Below are 22,414 nucleotides of genomic sequence, written 5' to 3'. Positions count from 1 at the left end.
TATATCAACTAAAAACTGAGATTCTTATTATATCATATTATATTTTATTTTTATGACGAAAGTATCTTGAAATCATCGTGCTGATTAAAAAAAGAAAATTGCTGCTGGCATGTAGAACTTCGAGATGCGTATTGAAATATATACGTACAATATTTAGCTTTTGCCAATGAAGATCCTTGTTGAAGGTTGGAAATTATGTAGCTTCTGGCTGGTAGCAATATAATGCCAACGTTTCGTATTCCTTAAATTAATAAATATATTAATGATATCGAGCAAAAGAAAACAAAAGTAAATATATGGTAATGATATTTGTACAGCTAAGAATTCCGACACATTAACCACGACCAATTTCGGGGCCACCCCTTCCTTCTCATGGAAGAGAAAGAGAAACATCAACCGAAATTGTTAATCTTAATTAATTTACAGTGAGAGCAAACCCAATTAATTAACAAAACCCAGTTGACCCTACCAGAAGCAAAACGAAACCACATATATAGAACGATGGTAAGGATATATTATATAGTAAGTTAGTAACTTTGATTGTCCAAATTTCATTTCTCAGTTATAAGGTTCAAGAAGACATATATACACATAATAATAATATTAAAACCTGCAGAAGCTATATATGATAATGTATATGAAAAATAACATAAAGAGAAGTAACAATTTCCTTCGAGATTTATTTATATATGATGGCCCTTTTGGCCTGCCCAAACCAACATTGATTACTCAAACATCTTTGGGTTTTTGTGTCTACACACTCCTGACTTTCAAGTTACATGCACCTTCACATTTTTTGGCAACATGACATATAACACGACTATTATATAAAGCATGCGACCCCCTTTGGTTTTTCCCATGCTCATTAATCTTCAAAAGGTAAAAGAATCAATATTCATGCTATAAGATATGATGGCACTATTCACAACTTGCATCTTCCATGACACACAACGTTCCATCATTTTATGGCTTTTCTTGCCGATCATGCAGCCACTCGTCGTGTAGTCATTCGGGGGAGAGGGGACTGGATGCGGGTTGGCGATACAATCACCTGGGTGTTCGAGGCAGGTCGTCCTCTTGAAGGCGATGAAGATGAAGTCGAAGTAGAAAGACTGTATTGATCGGATGACCGGAAGAACTGGAGGTCCGATGCTTGAAATCGGCCTGAATCCCCAGGGAGCCTCATGTATGATGTCGAGGGTGACTCCGGGAACCATGCGCTTGAGGGCCCCTGGTTTCCATTCTTGTATTGCACGATTGCCCTGTAAACCAAAGGAATTAGACCTTCCATTAATGTTGGTTGAAGCTTTTTGCCTTCGACCTTCTTGAGAGAAATAAGGATAGTTTGAGAGTGATCGATCAGGTTCAATTCGGGAGGGGAAGAGGAGGAGGAAGGTGGGTATAAAATAGGAGGGGCTTGAGCTGACGTGGCGAGGAGTGATTGGATGATAATCCAGCTCTTAAAGCAAAAGACAAAGAGGGACAGAACAAGGCAAACCCGCACGAAGACCTTTGAAAGCACTCTTGAAAGCTATATCTAAACAGCTTACCCAATCTCAGCAGTATCCCTTCTCCAAATAATTAAAATTATAAAAAGTAATGTTTATTTAGCAAAAAAATTTTGAAAAAAAGGGTACTCTTAACTCTTAAGTAGAAGATGACTGTATAAACATATATATATATATATATATATATATATAAGGTTTGGTGATAAATTATTACATTTGGCTTTATTAACAAGATTGGTCGGTTCTTCCATCTCTTTGGAGAGGTTTCCTTAAGAGTTGTTTTTTTTTTAATGATATGATGTACGTATTTAATCATATCTTTTGCCCTGCTGGTGTGATCAAGGACAATATTTTTATTGAGGTCGGATTGGAGGCTGTTTTAGAGTAAGTTACATGGAAGATTTGGTAGAGTGAGGGCCGTTATCGAGAATGTTCAACATATTCGATTTGAGATCCGATCAGCTTCTTCTCCACACCAGAAATGTATATATAATACCAACATGATCATCTCTAGCTAGCTGTTTTGTTCTATTCTAGCAGCTGGCTTCTCATATATATGGAATTGTTTAATAATTAATTATCACTTTCTTGCTTGTTGGTTTCAACTTTCAACTAGTGGTTATCTCTCTTCGTCGGCCTGTTTCATTCAATCTGTGGTCAAACTAATTCCATGTTTTTTATGAGGCTATGATATATATATAATATGACATTGACATTTTTCTTTCCCTCTCATTCTTTTTGAAGCGCTGGATAAGGTTTTATGTGTAAGAGATATATTACGTGGTATACCGGTTTGATATGTACTTTTAAATATTTATAATCGAGTCCACAAGATCCATTTCTCTGAAAAATGTGTGGTACTGTAGATGCCTTGCCTAACGCTGGCACATAGAAATAGAAATACCTAATGGAAGAAAAAGTCATCATCGGCAAGTGTGTTTGTATATTTATTATATTTTTTTGGGTAAATTTTTTCTAGTACAAATACATATATTTCGATCTTTATAACGTGTCAATACTCATTCACAGCTTGTTCCTGTTGTTTAATAGCTGAATGTTCATTCACTCTTATCAATACTTAATCGAAAACCTCATGATTTTTTTTTTACCTGTTATAAAGGACTCTCATAAATCTGGTACAATAGAATATAAAAATACAATAACTAATAAAGACATAAGTAAGCCCACAACGAGTAGGAATGGAGCCAGAATTTTTTTCCAACCGGGGCAAAGTAATGGCTTAACATGTATAATATGTTCCTGCAGGGGCAAATAATAGTTTAATAGTCATATTATCGAGAAAAATCTTAAAAAATTATAATTTTTTGAGGCAAATATTAAAAAGTTTGAAAATTCAGGGGGCAATTGCCCCCTAAGTATTAATGTGGTCCGTCCTCTGATCACGCGTATCAATATTGGAACATCTTAATTACTAAATAAACTAAATGAGGTCGGACGAATAAGTGCTCTACAACCCTTTTCATAAATCACTTGATTATTAAATAAGAACCAATACCATTGCGCTATATCCCTTCCTCACTCTTAGCTGTGTCTAAGTCATTGGACCAATAGTACGTGTACCTCATGGAACGAACCTTTGAATGGACAAAGTTATTAAAAAAACCTAAGGGTATTTCTATATGCTAATATATTGGAACTATTTAATTTGCGAAACTATGATCTCTGATCAATATCCGTCGCTGAAATCAATCAAATTGTCAACATATATGGAATTAATTAAAACTCGTATACTTAAATTCCTCGGAGCAAGTTAACTTGGTAAAATGCTAATATCATCAAGAAAAAAACTTACGGTAACTTTATTTAAATTGAAGTTAGAAAGTTCTAAGCAAGTCTTGAGATTTGATAGCTGCAACAACTAACTAATTACCGAAATTTTGTATAGATAAGTTCCAAATTAATTATGTACCAGGATGTGGAAAATTCAATGTCGTGTTGCTTTCCCCTTCTATAGAAAATAAAGGGCAGTTGACATGGAAATTATTAAGTTAGAGTTTGCTTGCTTCATCCTCATACCAACTCCAATATAGTCCACGGCAGATGAAATCACGGTTGGCATCATCTTTCCTTACCCTATGGTCAGAAATTAATCAAACCAACGAACATTTCTGTCCTTTTCCCCTTCCAATACAATATATAGTGGGAGTCTTCTTCGATTTAATTTCAAAACCAGAGATTATTCATCTTTGAATCCAATCAGTCTCCTTGAAGCCAAATGGAGGAAAAACTGCGTGCGCATATTGTTATTAGTTGATATACACTCTGAGGGGGCGTTAGGTGAAGGGTGAGGTTAATTAGGGATCATTAATTAATTATACTCCATGGCCACCTCAAAATCAGCCTGAATAAAAGACAGCCGGGGTCATAAAGCGGATTAATTCCATGCACGCTACTGTTAATTGTCACGTAGAACTTGTGTTACGATGGCAAAATTAAACCAACAACTTGTACGCTGTTGATCGCTGTCGATTCGAAAGAGTGGATCAACTTCCGGGTAGAAAAGTTCCATAAAAGGGGAGTGAGTGGGGAAGGCGTGGATGTCAAAAGGTTAAGGTCTAAAGTAGTAATAAAATATGAAAAGGAACAAAAGAAGGCATGCGAAGGGTATTCTATTCTAAATTGGTCGATTTCCTTGCGACATTTCAAGCAATCAAACATCACTTACCTACTCAAAATTGCTATTCCAATAGCAATCTATATCATAACTTCAACACTAGAGGTGATGATGAGGACCAAGACTGTATTCAATTCCACATTACGAATGAAGAAGGTTCTAGAGCTGTGCTCAAAGTGCTAATCCGATCTCGAAGTTATATATCCGATCTGTGCTAATCCATCATTGGTATTCGGTCACGTGTTTATTGGTTAGATGTTACAGCTCAATCGGTACATATATAAGACCAATAATATATATAGCTCAACAATATTAATAGATCATGAATGATATCAAACTAATTGGTAGTAACGAGATGAGTCGTTTCTCTTGTCCACTACATATATTTACTAGTAAAACTTCCGAAGATTATCTCAGTATCATTCGTTTGATGATCTATATATAATAAAATCGTTTCTGTAATTGGTTGGACATTCCGTACTTCACTAATAACTGTTTTCTCCATAAACTTTTACGTTTAGTTAAGGCGCGCATTCGAGAATTTCTCCGGGAGTAATAATTAAGGACTTAAGAGAGCTATGATCGACGTATTATGGGGCACGAGGAAAAAGGTTCAGAAAAAAGTGCTAGTGATATATATACAATTAGTATCATCAAAATCCCACGGTCAACTAAACCAAATAGTACTACTTGGAGGCAATACTAGCTAACCTTTTAGTACTACTTTTAGTTCCTTATTTGCCGAGAAGGTTTACATAGAAACTCCTCAACAAATGAATCGGAAGCTCTTATTGAGAGTATTTTGAATTGCTATATATATATATATATAGATAGATTGTCTTATTAATTTGAAATAATTAAGAACTAGTTTTCCTTCTTCTTTTTTTCTTTTACTAATTTATTAGAAATTGAAGATATTAATTAACAATTAAAACCAGCAGAAAATTAATCAGTCTCGAAATCCTTCCAGTTCACTGGAATAATTAGCATTCTTTCTTCGATATGTTTTTGTCCTGTTCCCCTGGTCGTCTAAGGTTATTTCTGTGCGGTCTTCATTTGTAAGATGAATCACGCAGCATTGGCTAAAAACAACATGTGTCACCGAAAGAAACGGCGCCCTTGATTAATTAAGGCAGATCAAGTTATTTAATCAAATGAATTCATGATGTGGATATATTATGGCAGAGTAATTAACAATATCGCAGTATATAATATTGCAAAAAATGCAGGTTAATCTTGCCAATGATATTATAATATAACTAGAAGCATCTGTAATCGTTCCAATAGGTTGGGTCAGTCGACTTGGGCCGATATGGAAAGAACATTCCTTATCCTATTCCTATCCCTATACATGTCTTATCTTTATCTTACTGGAAAAAATCAAGCCCAATTCCTTCACTTCATCCCTACGTTGAAGAATGGTCCAAATCTCACATTTGCTTCCACGACTTAATTTGCATACCTTCACAGACATTTCAATGATATCTTTAAGCTTAATTCGACGAGACTCTCCAATCCATCCATATCTTTACTCCATCCTCAATAATGTAAATTTCGAATGCACTTGCCTTTAATATACCCTTCTCTCATCAACATGTCAAGACACGAAAAGATTTGATCCCTAAGTTAGAAGTTTTGTTCTTCTATACATATGTAATGTAGTGTCTGAGATATATGGAAAATGGCGTCATCGGGCATCGCTTTGCTGGCTCCTTCACGTTCCAACAAGCGAAATCCCAAACCCATACCAGATGGTACACAATTGTCGTCCCAATTAATATCACAATTAATATCACAATTAGTGCCCATTCTGTTTTCTTTCTGAAGGAAATATAATAATATATCGTACCTAATAATCATCCCCAATAAAAATTCAAAATTTTCAAACTCACATAATGCTAAACAATTAGCTTCACTTTTAGTTTTCGGATCTTCACTAACATCTAGCAACTTCAATAAAACATCTTTTATTTGAGGAGTTTGAAATCTTATTGCTTTAACACTTTCAATCCAACTTTCTCAATGTGTTTATGACAATGATTTAAGAGTTAGATTGGGTACAAAATCTTTTAAAATTTTCCGTGGTATAGCTAAAGAAGAAAATAATGAATATATATGTTGTACAACCCTGAAAAATGATGTAGTTTTAGTACAACAATTAGCCATGTCACATGGTACCGAGTTCAGATTATGACAATCACATGGTGTATAAAATGCTCTAGGATTTATATCTAAAAGCCTTTTTTTTGTACTCTTTGGTGTTTTCCCTTCATATCTACCGCGGCTCTGTAGGAATTTTGCCTCAAGGTGGCCCGTGACCATGCCCAGTAACTGGTGACCGTGCCCAATGCCCCCGTCACCGTGCCAAGTGCCCGGTAACTTCAAAAAGGCCAAAATATTTTATTTCATCCACAAAAACTTCAAAAAAGGCCCTTCCCACTTGTGTCATGTACTTCTGAAAACTCTACAAAATATTCCGTAATTTTTATTGGATTTGAAAAAATATCCACACTTCGCAATATGAAAGACATTTGTTCCTGATGACTTCTATTTGGAGTGCAGTCAAGTAGAATTGAAAAATATTTTGTGCCTATAATTTTTTTAATAATTTTATTTTTAATTTCACTTGCTAACATATTTATTAATTCATTTTGTATTTTATGTCGAAGGTAGTGGTTATGAATTCCATCATGTTCAATGCGTCGGAAATGTTCTTTCATCACTGAATTGAATTCTGCAATCATTTCAGCTAAACCTAAATAGTTTCCATTACTTTCTTGATAATTTTTTTTATTCATTTTCCCCTGAATGCTAAATTATTTTTACCAAGAGTTTTTATGACAATGATAATTCTTAACTTTTTCTAGTGTTCTCTCTCTTTATCAATTTGTTCTTGAACATTCTTATCAATTGTTTTAGTTTTTAACAATCTCATTTCTAAATCAACCCATAAACTCATATTATTAATATGCTGGGTGCTTGTTTCATGACTTTAAGCTTAGCCCTAATATTTCTCCAACCGTTGCTGTCTTCATTAGCTAGTTTACTAGTGTTAGAAACAGAATTAAATAACTTGCAACAAAAAAAAAATTACTCTATCCAATTCTTTAGAATAAACTAACCATCGCCTATCATGCTTCTTACCATTTGCTAATTTTTGAATATAAAGCGTAGTAGCAAAATGTCTTGAGAATTTATCGTTTGGAAAGTCTATATCCATAATTCTAATTGGCCCTTTTTCAACCAATAAATCTCTCAAATTTGTATCGATATCATTCCACTGACTAGAATCGTAAATATTTTTTAAGGAGTCATTCAGTTCATTTATAAGTTCGTCTTGATGAGGATCACTAGAAGACTTGTGACTAATTTCTCATCTTCAATTTGATAACCATCCAACCTAATTGTATTACTTACGTGTTCATTTAAGGAGCAATCTTCCAGATTTTCTGATTCAATTTTTTGTGACTTGTAAAAAATTTATTGTGAGCTCCTTTTTGAGATTGTATTAAAGTTTCAATTCTTCTGTTTTCTTGGCATTTTGAATAACCAGATTTCAAATTTTCTACTTGACATACTTAATATCGTATAAATTACAATAATAATAATAATAATAATAATAATAATATGTGCCTAATAAGTATAAATAAAAAAGCATATAAATTAAAAAAAGAAATTAGAACGATGGAACCTGGCCCTTGGATATTGGAGTTGATTTATGAAAGCGCTTTAATGTAGACCGGAGTGTTATTTCTTCAATTCTTCGCAACAACACACCGAATAAATTTTCAGACTCTTGCTGCCCGCAATTCAGATTAGAATGAAAAGATTAAAGGAGCAACTTGGCTTTTATAAGGGTGTAAAAGTAACCGTTGTTGGATTTTTTTTTTTTAATTGAATACTGTTTGGATTTTGGATCAATCAGTAATGGTAGAGGTTAGTTCCATGAATTTAATGTTTAGGACGTTAGAATGATTATGTATGACAATTAATAAAAGTAACAAGTATTTGTATGGAAATTAATAAATTCAATTCTACTATAAGATGTTAGAGATAGAAACGATTTTTAGAAAATTAACGAAGTAATTTAATGCAGTAATTAAGGAAATTAATAAAATATTAAGTATGCTTGATTTACTCTGCTCGGGCTGAACATAGGCTTATGTGGGCCTATAATGAGCCCCTAAACAAATTGATCCTACTTTTATAGTAAAGGCCTTGGTGGGCCTTCGATTTGGAGGCCCCAAGCGAGGGCTTTACTTGCCTATATGATGAACCGATCCTGCTTGAACCCAAGCGTATCCACGCTAGATGAGGGTCGATTTGCGTTACAAACTGGTGGACATACTGTACAAATTGCACTAGGAAGCTAGGGTTGGTAGCCGATATAGTGTGTCTGTCTTGTCTTTTAAACTTGGGATTTCTGTAGAGCACAAATTTTGGAGTTATACCTAATACTCCACTTTATTCTATTTTTCAACAATATAATCATTAATTTTGTCTTTTTATCTTGTTTAATAATAAATTTCTCATATATTTTTTTCTAAAAATTATTAAAATTAATTTTCAATAATAAATTATCTATATATTTTTATATCCACATATAAATATATACATACTTTTTGTCATTTTTTCTCATTTAATAATCAACTGTCGCGTAGATGAGTAGATGTAATCCTTGCACATATTCCTTTTATCAATAAAAATTGCATCATTTATCCAAAAAAAAAACTATCACAAATCTCATTTTTCTTAATTAATATTATAATTAATTTTTAATGATATATTTCTCATCTACTATTACCTATTTTGTCCGGACATAGATGTAATATAGTAGAATAAAAATCATACTCCGAAACCAAATGTAATAATTTATCATGACCAAACCTTATATATATACACACACATACTGTCTTAACTATCAAAAAATAAAAAAATAAACAAATATATAGAATAAATTCAGGCCTCGGGTCTCCTTGTTACCAATATATATATATACATACACGCACGCACACACTATCATCTTATACTAAAGAGTACTTTTTTTTATTTTCAAAATCCTTTTGCTGAATTAACATAACTTTGTAATCAATATATAATATATTAAAACATAAGAGTGGTGTTCATAGAGTTTTATTTCATAGCCCTCAGCTCCCGATGAAATCTCAAAAACCCTCGGCTCCTCGTTAGGCGTCTCTTGAGCTGCTCGGTTTAATGGAGGTAACACAGATAAATTTGATAGAGACGATAAGAAATTTCTTTGCACATAAGTCGAGGAGTCCCAATTCATAGAACTCTAATCGAAAATTCTGAACTCCTAATGAAATATCGAAAATCCTCAACTTCTAATGAGAGAACTTCTTAGTTACTCCCATGATGGCTCTATTTTTCCATGTGGCTCCTCGGGCTCAGTTCCAATCTACCAATCCGACTCTTCTCCTTATGCCCGTTGTCGGTTTTCGGAGGGATAAGTCCAAGGGTCGAAGAAGGCACTCTCTCTCCTCTGCAAATCTGCAAAACCCACGAAGGATTTTGCTACTTGCATAACCATCTCCGGAAGCTACATGCCGAAGCGAAGCAGCCAGGGATTTTTCAGTGGATGCTAGAACAGACACAAAACAGGAATCCTCTGCTTTCAACTCCCTTCCTTGAGTGCTGAGTATAGTTCCCAAAATAGTCTTTTATATATATATAAAAATAATCTTTCGAATTAACGTTTTGTTTGGACCATCCGACCCTTTATATACGCTCCTCAGATCCTTAAATCTCATTCGCTTCCTCTGCAGCCTCAGTGAACGATAGGCCATGAAGAGGACATAACCGTAAACTTGGAAAGAGGGCGAGCATTGAGCAGGAGGAAGTCGGTTTTTGGATCCAGTGTTCGTACATGAACTGCTTATGAAAGACAATAGACAATGGCTACCATAGTGTGATACGAACTTGCCATAGTTCAGATTTTTGTTTCCTGACTTCCTTACTACAATTATAATGAAATTGTGCTTATGATCCCCATATATTTTCTTGAGGAACTTGAATTTGTTCCTATAGGATTGATTCTTAGTCAAGAATTTTTCTGCCCTTATATGATAACTTATAATATTGATAATTTTCAATGTGATACTATATGCACGAATGCATGATTCCAATTATGATGATTGCAAAAAATCCCAAGAGACTTCAACCGGTAAACTTGCTTCAATGTTTTTTTTTTATAACCGTATTGAGTTCATAATATTGATTTGCATGATTGAAGACATTATAAGTCGACGCATGCTTCAACTTCTGGTTTTCATTCTTTGATTTGTAAATCTAAACTACAGATTTTGTACTTCCTATCACTTCCATGTAAAGATGGGACTCAGTTATGTTTGTTGGGGGTTTAGGTTCTGTGATGATTCTTGAAGACACATTACCAGTCATTACTGTTGTAAAGAAATGATCAAGGGCACATTATTAAGGAATTTGGCGACTATTGTGCCTGTAATAGCAGGTCCACAAGGATTGAAACTAGCATTTCAAAGTTTGTATTAGTGGGTTGTCAAGATGTTAAAGATTAACCGGAATTATGAGTTATATAGGTCCTCACCTCAAACACTTTATATTAGGAGCAACAAAAAACCTTGCTGGGATGTTCATGAGAAGCATGACCTTGGTTTGGTTCCTGAACAAGGTAAAAGAAGGTACAAGTAAGCAGAATAGTTACAAAGGGTCCGCCTAAGGGATGGCTAATATAAGAAGGGAGATGCTTGATCAACATTATATGCATAATTAGCTCAAATCTATTGTTCAATACAAATTGTATATACTTCATTGTTTATCCAATAACTAATTATTCCCACAAAATTTTAGGTTTTGTCGCTTTTTTTTTAATTGGTAGTTAGAAAAGGATTTTTTTTTTATCAGCATTTAAAAATTTCAAATGCTGCAAATTCTTCCAACGATCGCATTAAAATGCTCTGGTCTGGTTTACAAGATAATCATGTTTTACAGACTAATGTCCAAAAGCGAAAGAGACAAGCGGGTTTAATAGTCCCGCTCCCAAGAGATGAAGTCCGATTGCGGCTGGATTCTTCATGCTCACAAGTTCGAGAGCTGTTAAGGTTACCATCGACTTTCAAGCAGTTATCGATCGGTTTGAAGCCAAAAGAAGCAAGCAAGAGGATGAGGCAATTGTGCCTTCAATAGCTATAGGCTTGAGTGCTACAACTCAAAACAGACAAATTATTTCTCTTTGGTTCTTATTAGAGTGATGATCTTTAGAGTGATTTCTCTTTAGGATTGTTTTACTGTTGAGCTAACAGCCTGCCTAAAACTAAAAGTATAGGAGACAATATTATTCCTTTTTTTTACTACTCAGATAATTTCTGTTGTGTCCCCATAAAGTCCCACCTTTTCCTTAGTAAATATTAATTTACAGAGCATCCTTACTTGAAAATACTAATTTAAAGATGTGTATTACTATTTCTTTCGAGTTCGGCATGCCAAATAAGATAAGAGTGACAGGGGTATCATTATAAACAAAAGTAGGGGAACTTTTCCATGCAGATGGTTTGGGCATTTGTCCAATCCGGAGGAAATTTATTTTTCCTTTAAATAAATATATACTCAATCAGGGGCGGCTCTTCCGTTTGGTAAGGAAGGCAATGGACTTAGGCCCCGCAAAAAATTAGGCCCCTAATTTTTAGGTTTGTGATAATATTATTAATTATTTTATTTACTAATTATAAGAAGAATTCCAAAATTAATTAACAATCAAAGCCTTACAAATTTAAAAAAAATAGGGCCTTACTTACATTAACTTAGTCAACATTATCTAATTACTTCTCAAATACTCCTAAATTTTCTCTCCCACATTAATTGATAAATCAAAACTTCCATATCTAATTATTTACTTAATTTCTTTTACTATCTCTTCCTTTTTTCCATCCTTTAATATCTCAAACTACCTTTGTAATTTAATCTGCTTCCCTAAAACGTTAACCTCCTTATTTATCTCAAACTACCTATTTCCAATAAATGTTTTAACGTTCAATAGTTGTTTTTATTTTAAATACTAATTATTCTCACAATTATTTCTTTTTCTCATCTTTTCTATTAAATTACACTCCTTTCAGTTGAAGCAATCCTCTCATGTTGAAGTAAGTGATCTACTTCAAATTTCATAACTAATCAGGTTCTATTGTATTAAACTTTGATTATTCTTTTTAATTTATATTTATATTTTAAAATATATATTGTTTATAGGTATATATTTTTTGAAGTGTTTATAAGTATATTTTATTGTTTGTAATACACAGGAGTTTTTTCTTATAGTGTTTATAAGTAAATATGCCAACTAAGCGATATGAATTTTGTTATTCAAAAAAAAAAAGAAGAAGAGAAGAATTGAAAGTTTAATTCAATCTCATAAAAAAGGAGCTCTTGAAAGGTTCACTCAGATTTGAATCTCTCTCTGCCCCTTCCGTAGGGGTAGAGAATTAAGAGTTGGAATCCCACATATATTATCCATTTGACGGAGTGGGATTTGCCCTAATGATCACAGATCACCTACAATCGCATTAACCTCCTTTGCTTATGCTAAAGAACTTATATATAGAAGATTTTCCGTTATTGCAGTGTTAGAGTGACCTCAATAGATTATATTATTATAGGTTAGCATAACAAGATTATATTATCACACTCTAAACTGGCTTGGAAGGAGACGAGAGATTTGTAGAGACCTCTAGAAAGTGAGGAATGACGGATGTACAGAGATGGAGCATCAACTACACAGTTGAAGTAGAAACTCATGTTCTATTGCAATAGTTTCTTAGCCCTCTACTCTTCGATTCACAAAGTATCTGTATATGTTCCGCTTATACATTAATTATCTAAAAACTAAATGTGCACTTAAATTTGGATACAAGGCACGAGTTGATTTGTGATCGCTAACTTGTTCTTGCTACCAACTTGAGTTCATTAATTTACAGCGTTTGGTCTACTATGAGAGCACGGTACTATTAGATTGGGAGACTCTCAAGGCCGATGGGGTCATCAAATCATGGGGGTAATTGCTATTTGATACTCATCTCATTGATATTATCAATTCTGAAGGTGGTAAAGGCCTCAAAGGATTTGAAAAAAGGGTTCGGTGCAACTAATGAAGTCATGTCCTTCCATGTCTGCTGCTATTGGTTCTCTATATCTGTTACTTTCGTATTTTACTCATTTCTCAGATTCTCAGATGCTTCGAAACTTACATAATTTTTTCAGTTAATGTCAATATGCCAGAACAGAATTGAGAAAATTAAAGTTTGCAAAATCAAGCCTAGTCCAACCATTATCTGTGGGCAGTCCTAAATTCTCTATATTCTCATAATGTTTTTAGTCATGTGGCGGCTTTCTTTCCTTAATGTTAATTATTCTTACATACTACATAGTTAAGTCAGATAACTAAGAGAAATCGAGATGTTTTTTTTATTCTTTTGCCCAAACACGGCATCTATGGATAGGCAGGTGAGTGTTTGTCTATTATTGGCACATCGTTTGATTGTATTCATGCTTTTCATTTCCTCTGTATATAACAACTAAATTTATCAATTCAATCTATTCTGATTGTGATGCAAGATTTTTGTCAGTTATCTTGATTGAAACTTAATGTGGACAAGACAAAAACTTTCTTAGCTGGAGTCTCACTGGACAGAATACAGTAAATAATAGATCTTACTGGTTTCAAGTTGGGAATGCTTCCAATTAGATATCTGGGCCTGCCACTGATTTCTGGTAGGTTGTCCACGAGTGAATGTGTTGCATTAACTGAGAGGAATGCTGGTAGATTTAAGAGCTGGACATCGCATTATATGTCTTATGTAGGGAGATTAGAGAGTTGTTTCACTATGTGCTCTTTAGTATGGCAAATTTTTTGTATTCTGCTTTTGTTCTGCCTAAGAAAGTAATCAAAATGGTTCTGCATACTTGTACTGCACTTTTATGGAAGGGGCCTGTCTCTGACTCTAAGAAAGCCAAGGTAAAATAGTTTAATTTATACTTACCATAATGGGATGGGGGACTTGGTGTCAAGGAGTTGGGCGTACTGGACAAAGCTTGTATTATGAGAAATCTTTGGATGATCTTGATAAATGTGGGGTCATTACTGGTGGCATAGATGAAGAATATTTGATCAAAGGTAGGAGTGTCTGGACTTCAAGTTTCGAAGTAGCATATCGCATGGGGTTAGAGAAAACTTCTGAAGTTGAGTTGAGACCCTCGGCAAGGCCATTTATCAGTTATAAGGTTGGTTCTGTTGGGAATTGGTGTATGTCCTAGATGCAATCTATCATCAGTTCTGTAATATGACATGTATTTCATTATATTACGAGGCATATCTGTTATTGTGTAGATTGCGCTAAATATGATTTTACACAATAATGTCCTTGGAATAGTAGGTTCAATAGGCATCAAGTGTGACTTGATTGTGAGATCCTATAATTATTGAACATTATTCCTAAATGTCCATAGTCAAAGTATTATCGTTAATTAGGACAACGATAATACAGTTAGATTAGTGTAAGTGTTGATTGATGATCAAATCTCATAGGTCATGGATATGGAGATATCAAATCACACCACATGTATACATTAAGAGTAATGTGTATAGGACTGATCCGCCATGAGATTGCTACATGGGTTGTTACGTGACTGTCATTAGCATATCTCAAAGTGACTATAGTGTAATGGTCCTTTGACTTGAGGTCACCATAGATTCCTACATGTAATGTCATATAATTTGATACTGTCAAACGCCACTGTAACAGGATGGTTATAAAGACAGTTATTGGGTATACCACAGAGCATGGAGAGGAATGTGAGTGATCAAGATAGGATTTGTCCCTTCTACGAAACGGGAGCGATATCTCACGGCCACTTGGTGGTTAAGTCTAAAAGTGTATGCATACCCAAATGAGTCGATATAATGATATCGAGCTCATTTGTTCTGATAGACTTACCCGGTAAACCAAGAAAAAGAGATATTGAGCCATACAAGGATGTCATCGACCATGCCTTGGGCTCAATAGAGATATAGAGGACAAAGGGATTATATTACACGGTAACGGAGGTCACAAGGTTCGTCGAGAAATTGACTTTCCGATTACTTGAGTAACAGTGATGCATTGCTAGATGCCACTCACTGTTTGTAATATTGAAATAGAGATTTTGATATTACTGTCAACGTAATTGGGAACCTACAGGGTCACACACTACGACTAAATTGACGAGATATTTTGAAACAATAAAATCATCTAATAGAGATTAGATGATTTATGGTGCGACTAATTAATTGGATATTTAATGAGATTAAATTTGTCGATTAATTAGACTCGATTTATTAGATTAAATGGACCAAATTGATGCACGATTAATATGGTGACACATGGCTTTTATGTGGATTAACATGTGTAAGGACACATGTCATAAGGGAACCTTAATTCCCTAAATCCCACATCGGTTGGGATTTCATCTTCACCCCCCCATATTGCTTATAAAAAGGGGCAGTAAGCATGATTATATATATATATGCTTATATATAAAAGCGCACACATATTATATATATATATGCTAATATATATATGTACGTGCATATATGTGTGCATATAAAATATATATAATTTGGGTTGAATTGTTCAACTCAAATTAGGTCCATTAGTCTGAAAATTTCGGGTGTCGCATCGGTGTTTCTTTCGAGTGTTGGTCGCTAGCACCGCCGATCTCGAAAACTCGTCGACAAAGTCGGTGTGGATTCCAGTAGAGGCGTCACGCGTGGGACGCTCGGTCGACAACTTTAAATATTTCAGGTACGTTTTTATTTACTCTTATTCTTCTAGTAGGTCTTGGAATTAGTTTCACGGGTAGGAAATTTTGAATTTCTGTTCCTTTTCGCTTCCGTTGCGCCCCGTGGAACTAGCAATTGGTATCAGAGACTAGCTAGTTAGAATCTGAGTAGATAATAGCATAAAATATGATTTTATGCTTGGTACTGGTATGATTATGTTTGATATTTGCGGTGCATAACTGTTAGACATGGACTATGTCCTAGTTGTGTTAGTATAATAGTTATACGTGTGGACTATTATGTAATAGTTACATAATAGTGTATAGTGAGATCGATTAAATGTTAATCAAATCCCTCAAAATATTAAGTCCATATCTTTCCACCGTGTAACGCTCGTCAAGACCAAGATCGATGAGTGTGTAGACCTTGCCTTCGCAGGATGCCCTTATCTATCCTAGTAAGACGTTGTGTTTACCAGTGGGTCGGACTTAACTGAGCAAGCCTAATAGGATTAGGAGTTCAGAGGCATGTAGTTGGGCATCGATCTATAAGATAGATTTGAATAAGGAGTTATTCACTCAACTAATCAAGAGTTGCATGTGATGCAATTGGGAAAGTGAGTTCCCTACCTAAATAGCCAGTTCTGGGTGAATCAGCCCTCGCTGACTCAGAGCTTGGTGAGATATGGATCTTGAGCTACTATGAGAATGATATTCTCTGAATCAATGTTGAGGGTCATTGATTTGATATAAATAGTGGGAGCAATATTTATAAAGTCCTCATTAAATATTGTTGTGTCATAATACTTATTTTGTATATTTCTATGGTAGTTACCATGGCAGGGAGCACTTCTAGTACTTTCTGTTTGCGATCCGTCCTTGATAAGGACAAACTGTCAGGGAATAATTTCCTTGGTTGGTATCGAAACTTGAGAATTGTTCTCACCCAAGAAAAGAAGCTATATGTCTTAGAGCAACCTCTTCTTGCGCCACCGCCTGACGATGCCCCCCAAGCTGAGAAAGATGCTTATAGTAAGCATCATGATGATGCCGTAAACGTCGGATGTCTCATGTTAGTCACCATGGACTCGGAGCTTCAGAAGCAACACGAGAACATGAAGGCGTACGATATGATCGTGCATCTCAGGCAGCTCTATCAAGAGCAGGCCCGACATGAGAGATTCGAGATCTCTAAAGCACTTTTTCAAGCAAGGTTGACTGAGGGTAGCCCGGTGGGTCTTCATGTACTCAAGATGATTGGGTACGTTGAGACTCTGGGAAGACTGGGATTTCCTCTTGGTCAAGAGTTGGCCACAGATTTAGTCCTACAGTCGCTGCCCAGCAGTTATAGTCAGTTCATTATGAGCTATAATATGAATGACTACAATAAACCATTGCCTGAACTGCTTAGCATGTTGAGAACAGCTGAGCATGATATCAGCAAGGGGACGTCCGTTCTAATGGTCCAAGGGACCAAAAGAAAGGGCAAGAGCAAGAGTAAAGGCAAGAAGGCTAAAGGTGCATCCAATTTTGACTTGGGTGCGTTGAAGCCTAAAGCCAAGGTGGCGAAGAATGATTACTGCTTCCATTGTGGCAACACTGGACATTGGAAGCGGAATTGTAAGATATACCTGGAAGAGTTGAAGAAGAAGAAGGGAAGTGAGACTTCCACTTCAGGTATCCATGTTATAGAGATTAATGTATCTACTACTTCTACATCTTGGGTATTAGATATCGGATGTGGTGCTCATATTTGTGGAAATATGCAGGACCTAAAGGACAGTAGATCGTTGACAAAGGGCGAGGTGGACCTACGAGTTGGAAATGGAGCAAGAGTTGCTACATTAATTGTAGGGACTTATCACCTAGTTTTACCTACTGGGCTTGTATTAGATCTTAACGACTGTTATTATGTACCTGCTATTAGTAGAAACATAATATCTGTTTCTTGTTTGGACAAGAAGGGATTTTGTTTCACTATAAAGAACAAGTGTTGTTCTATGTACATGAATGATGTATATTATGGCAGTGCACATTTAAGTAATGGTCTGTATGTTCTTGATCTAGATACGCCTATTTATAATGTGGAAACCAAACGGCTCAAATCTAATGATTCGAACCCGACTTACCTCTGGCATTGTCGTTTAGGCCATATTAGCGAGAATCGCATCTCTAGACTCCATAAGGATGGATTACTGGACTCGTTTGATTTAGAATCGATCGAGACATGCGAACCTTGCTTAATGGGGAAAATGACTAAGGCCCCTTTTACCGGAAAAGGTGAGCGAGCTAGTGATCTTTTGGCTCTCATACATACCGATGTATGTGGACCAGTGAACAAGCTTGCTAGAGGTGGGTATCTCTACTTTATTACATTTACTGATGATTTCAGTAGATTTGGATATGTGTTTTTGATGAAACACAAATCTGAATCCTTTGAAAAGTTCAAAGAATTTAAGAATGAAGTGGAGAATCAGTTGGGTAAGAGCATTAAAGTTCTTCGATCAGATCGAGGAGGTGAATATTTGAGCTATGAGTTCGCTGACTATCTTAAACAGTGTGGGATTTTATCTCAACTGACTCCACCTGAAACACCACAATGGAATGGTGTAGCTGAGAGGAGGAATCGAACTTTATTAGATATGGTTCGATCTTTGATGAGTCATGCAAACTTACCTGACTCCTTCTGGGGATATGCTCTACAGACAGCTGCTCTCATATTAAACAATGCTCCGTCGAAATCAGTTGAAAGGACACCATATGAGATGTGGTATGGGAAGCGTCCCAAGATGTCTTTTCTAAAGATATGGGGTTGCGAAGCTTATGTGAAGAGATTATCTTCGGATAAGTTTGGCCCTAAATCGGACAAATGTTACTTTGTGGGGTATCCTAAGGAAACTCGAGGATACTATTTCTATAATCCCATCGAGGGCAAAGTGTTTGTCGCTCGAACTGCGGTATTCCTTGAGAAAGAGTTTCTCTCCAAAGGAACTAGTGGGAGGAAATTAGAACTTGGGGAAGTTCTACCACAAAATGACATTAACCAATCGACGGGCGGTGTTGCAGAACAAGTATCACAAGTTGTTGTGGCACAATCTTCTACACAGGTGACACAGGAGCCTCGTAGGTCTAGTAGGATACGTCATGAGCCCGAGAGATATGGATTTCTCGTGACTCAAGACAATGACGTATTGCTCATAGATAATGATGAGCCTACAACCTATGCGGAAGCCGTAATAGGCCCAGACTCTGAGAAATGGCTGGAGGCCATGAGATCTGAGATGGAGTCCATGTACACTAACCAAGTATGGACTTTGGTTGATCCACCTGAAGGGGCAAAACCCATTGGGTGTAAGTGGGTCTTCAAGAAGAAGACTAACATGGACGGTAATGTGATTACCTTTAAGGGCCGACTTGTGGCAAAAGGTTTCAGACAAGTTCATGGTGTTGACTATGACGAAACCTTTTCCCCGGTAGCTATGCTTAAATCCATCAGGATCTTGCTTGCAATTGCAGCTTATTATGATTATGAGATCTGGCAAATGGATGTCAAAACTGCTTTCCTGAACGGGAATCTCCTCGAGGATGTGTATATGACGCAACCTGAGGGTTTTGTCGATCCACATAGTGCCAGAAAAGTTTGTAAGCTACAACGGTCTATTTATGGGCTGAAGCAAGCTTCTAGGAGCTGGAATCTTCGTTTTGATGATGCAATCAAAGAGTTTGGCTTCATCAAGAATGAAGATGAACCCTGTGTTTACAAGAAGGTTAGTGGGAGCATAGTAATCTTCCTGGTGTTATATGTAGATGACATACTTCTGATCGGGAATGACATTCCTTCCTTACAGTCTGTGAAGACTTGGTTGGGAAGGTGTTTCTCTATGAAGGACTTAGGCGAAGCTACCTACGTGCTAGGTATCAGGATCTATAGAGATAGATCCAGGAGACTGCTTGGCTTAAGTCAGAGTGCATACATAGATAAAGTGCTTCGGCGATTTAGCATGCAGGATTCTAAGAAAGGGTCGCTGCCTATGTTACATGGCATAAGCCTTTCGAAGGCTCAGTGTCCTTCTACTCGAGAGGAGAGGGACCGCATGAATAGGATTCCATATGCGTCAGCTATTGGATCCATCATGTATGCTATGTTATGCACTCGATCAGATGTCTCGTATGCTTTGAGTATGACGAGTCGATACCAATCAGATCCAGGTGAAAGACACTGGATTGCAGTAAAGAACATCCTTAAGTACTTACGAAGGACTAAGGAGATGTTTTTGGTATATGGAGGCGAAGAAGAGCTCGTTGTAAGAGGTTACACCGATGCTAGTTTCCAGACCGATAAGGACGACAGTAGATCGCAGTCAGGGTATGTGTTCTGCCTGAATGGAGGTGCTGTGAGTTGGAAGAGTTCCAAACAGGAGACAGTAGCCGATTCTACCACAGAGGCCGAGTATATTGCTGCCTCTAACGTTGCAAAAGAGGCCGTTTGGATCAAGAAGTTCGTGACAGAACTTGTTGTGGTTCCTAGCATCGCAGACCCAGTGGATCTCTATTGTGACAACAATGGAGCCATTGCGCAAGCTAAGGAACCCAGGTCTCACCAGCGATCCAAACATATACTCAGACGCTTCCATCTCATTCGCGAGATTATTGACAGAGGAGATGTGAAGATATGCAGAATACCAACAGATGAGAATCTCGCAGATCCACTTACGAAGCCTCTTGTGCAGCGCAAGCACGAGGCTCACACTAGATCTATTGGCATTAGACAGATGCCAGATTGGCTCTAGTGCAAGTGGGAGATTGTTGGGAATTGGTGTATGCCCTAGATGCAATCTATCATCAGTTCTGTAATATGACATGTATTTCATTATATTACGAGGCATATCTGTTATTGTGTAGATTGCGCTAAATATGATTTTACACAATAATGTCCTTGGAATAGTAGGTTCAATAGGCATCAAGTGTGACTTGATTGTGAGATCCTATAATTATTGAACATTATTCCTAAATGTCCATAGTCAAAGTATTATCGTTAATTAGGACAACGATAATACAGTTAGATTAGTGTAAGTGTTGATTGATGATCAAATCTCATAGGTCATGGATATGGAGATATCAAATCACACCACATGTATACATTAAGAGTAATGTGTATAGGACTGATCCGCCATGAGATTGCTACATGGGTTGTTACGTGACTGTCATTAGCATATCTCAAAGTGACTATAGTGTAATGGTCCTTTGACTTGAGGTCACCATAGATTCCTACATGTAATGTCATATACTTTGATACTGTCAAACGCCACTGTAACAGGATGGTTATAAAGACAGTTATTGGGTATACCACAGAGCATGGAGAGGAATGTGAGTGATCAAGATAGGATTTGTCCCTCCTACGAAACGGGAGCGATATCTCACGGCCACTTGGTGGTTAAGTCTAAAAGTGTATGTATACCCAAATGAGTCGATATAATGATATCGAGCTCATTTGTTCTGATAGACTTACCCGGTAAACCAAGAAAAAGAGATATTGAGCCATACAAGGATGTCATCGACCATGCCTTGGGCTCAATAGAGATATAGAGGACAAAGGGATTATATTACACGGTAACGGAGGTCACAAGGTTCGTCGAGAAATTGACTTTCCGATTACTTGAGTAACAGTGATGCATTGCTAGATGCCACTCACTGTTTGTAATATTGAAATAGAGATTTTGATATTACTGTCAACGTAATTGGGAACCTACAGGGTCACACACTACGACTAAATTGACGAGATATTTTGAAACAATAAAATCATCTAATAGAGATTAGATGATTTATGGTGCGACTAATTAATTGGATATTTAATGAGATTAAATTTGTCGATTAATTAGACTCGATTTATTAGATTAAATGGACCAAATTGATGCACGATTAATATGGTGACACATGGCTTTTATGTGGATTAACATGTGTAAGGACACATGTCATAAGGGAACCTTAATTCCCTAAATCCCACATCGGTTGGGATTTCATCTTCACCCCCCCATATTGCTTATAAAAAGGGGCAGTAAGCATGATTATATATATATGCTTATATAAAAGCGCACACATATTATATATATATATGCTAATATATATATGTACGTGCATATATGTGTGCATATAAAATATATATAATTTGGGTTGAATTGTTCAACTCAAATTAGGTCCATTAGTCTGAAAATTTCGGGTGTCGCATCGGTGTTTCTTTCGAGTGTTGGTCGCTAGCACCGCCGATCTCGAAAACTCGTCGACAAAGTCGGTGTGGATTCCAGTAGAGGCGTCACGCGTGGGACGCTCGGTCGACAACTTTAAATATTCCAGGTACGTTTTTATTTACTCTTATTCTTCTAGTAGGTCTTGGAATTAGTTTCACGGGTAGGAAATTTTGAATTTCTGTTCCTTTTCGCTTCCGTTGCGCCCCGTGGAACTAGCA

At 36.2% G+C, this 22,414-nt stretch overlaps 1 protein-coding gene across 1 annotated transcript; it reads right to left on the bottom strand.

Moving 5' to 3' along the window:
- Positions 1-650: 650 nt before the first annotated feature.
- Positions 651-1,388, bottom strand: LOC116197452. Its single transcript, XM_031527608.1, has one exon. The coding sequence runs from the start codon at positions 1,289-1,291 to the stop codon at positions 983-985; it is 309 nt and encodes a 102-aa protein (XP_031383468.1). The 5' UTR covers positions 1,292-1,388; the 3' UTR covers positions 651-982.
- Between the last annotated feature and the right edge of the window lie 21,026 nt (positions 1,389-22,414).

Source organism: Punica granatum, chromosome 1, assembly GCF_007655135.1.
Source record: "Punica granatum isolate Tunisia-2019 chromosome 1, ASM765513v2, whole genome shotgun sequence".
In the NCBI taxonomy this organism is placed as follows: Eukaryota; Viridiplantae; Streptophyta; class Magnoliopsida; order Myrtales; family Lythraceae; genus Punica; species Punica granatum.
This window is presented reverse-complemented; position numbering and strand designations above follow the sequence as displayed.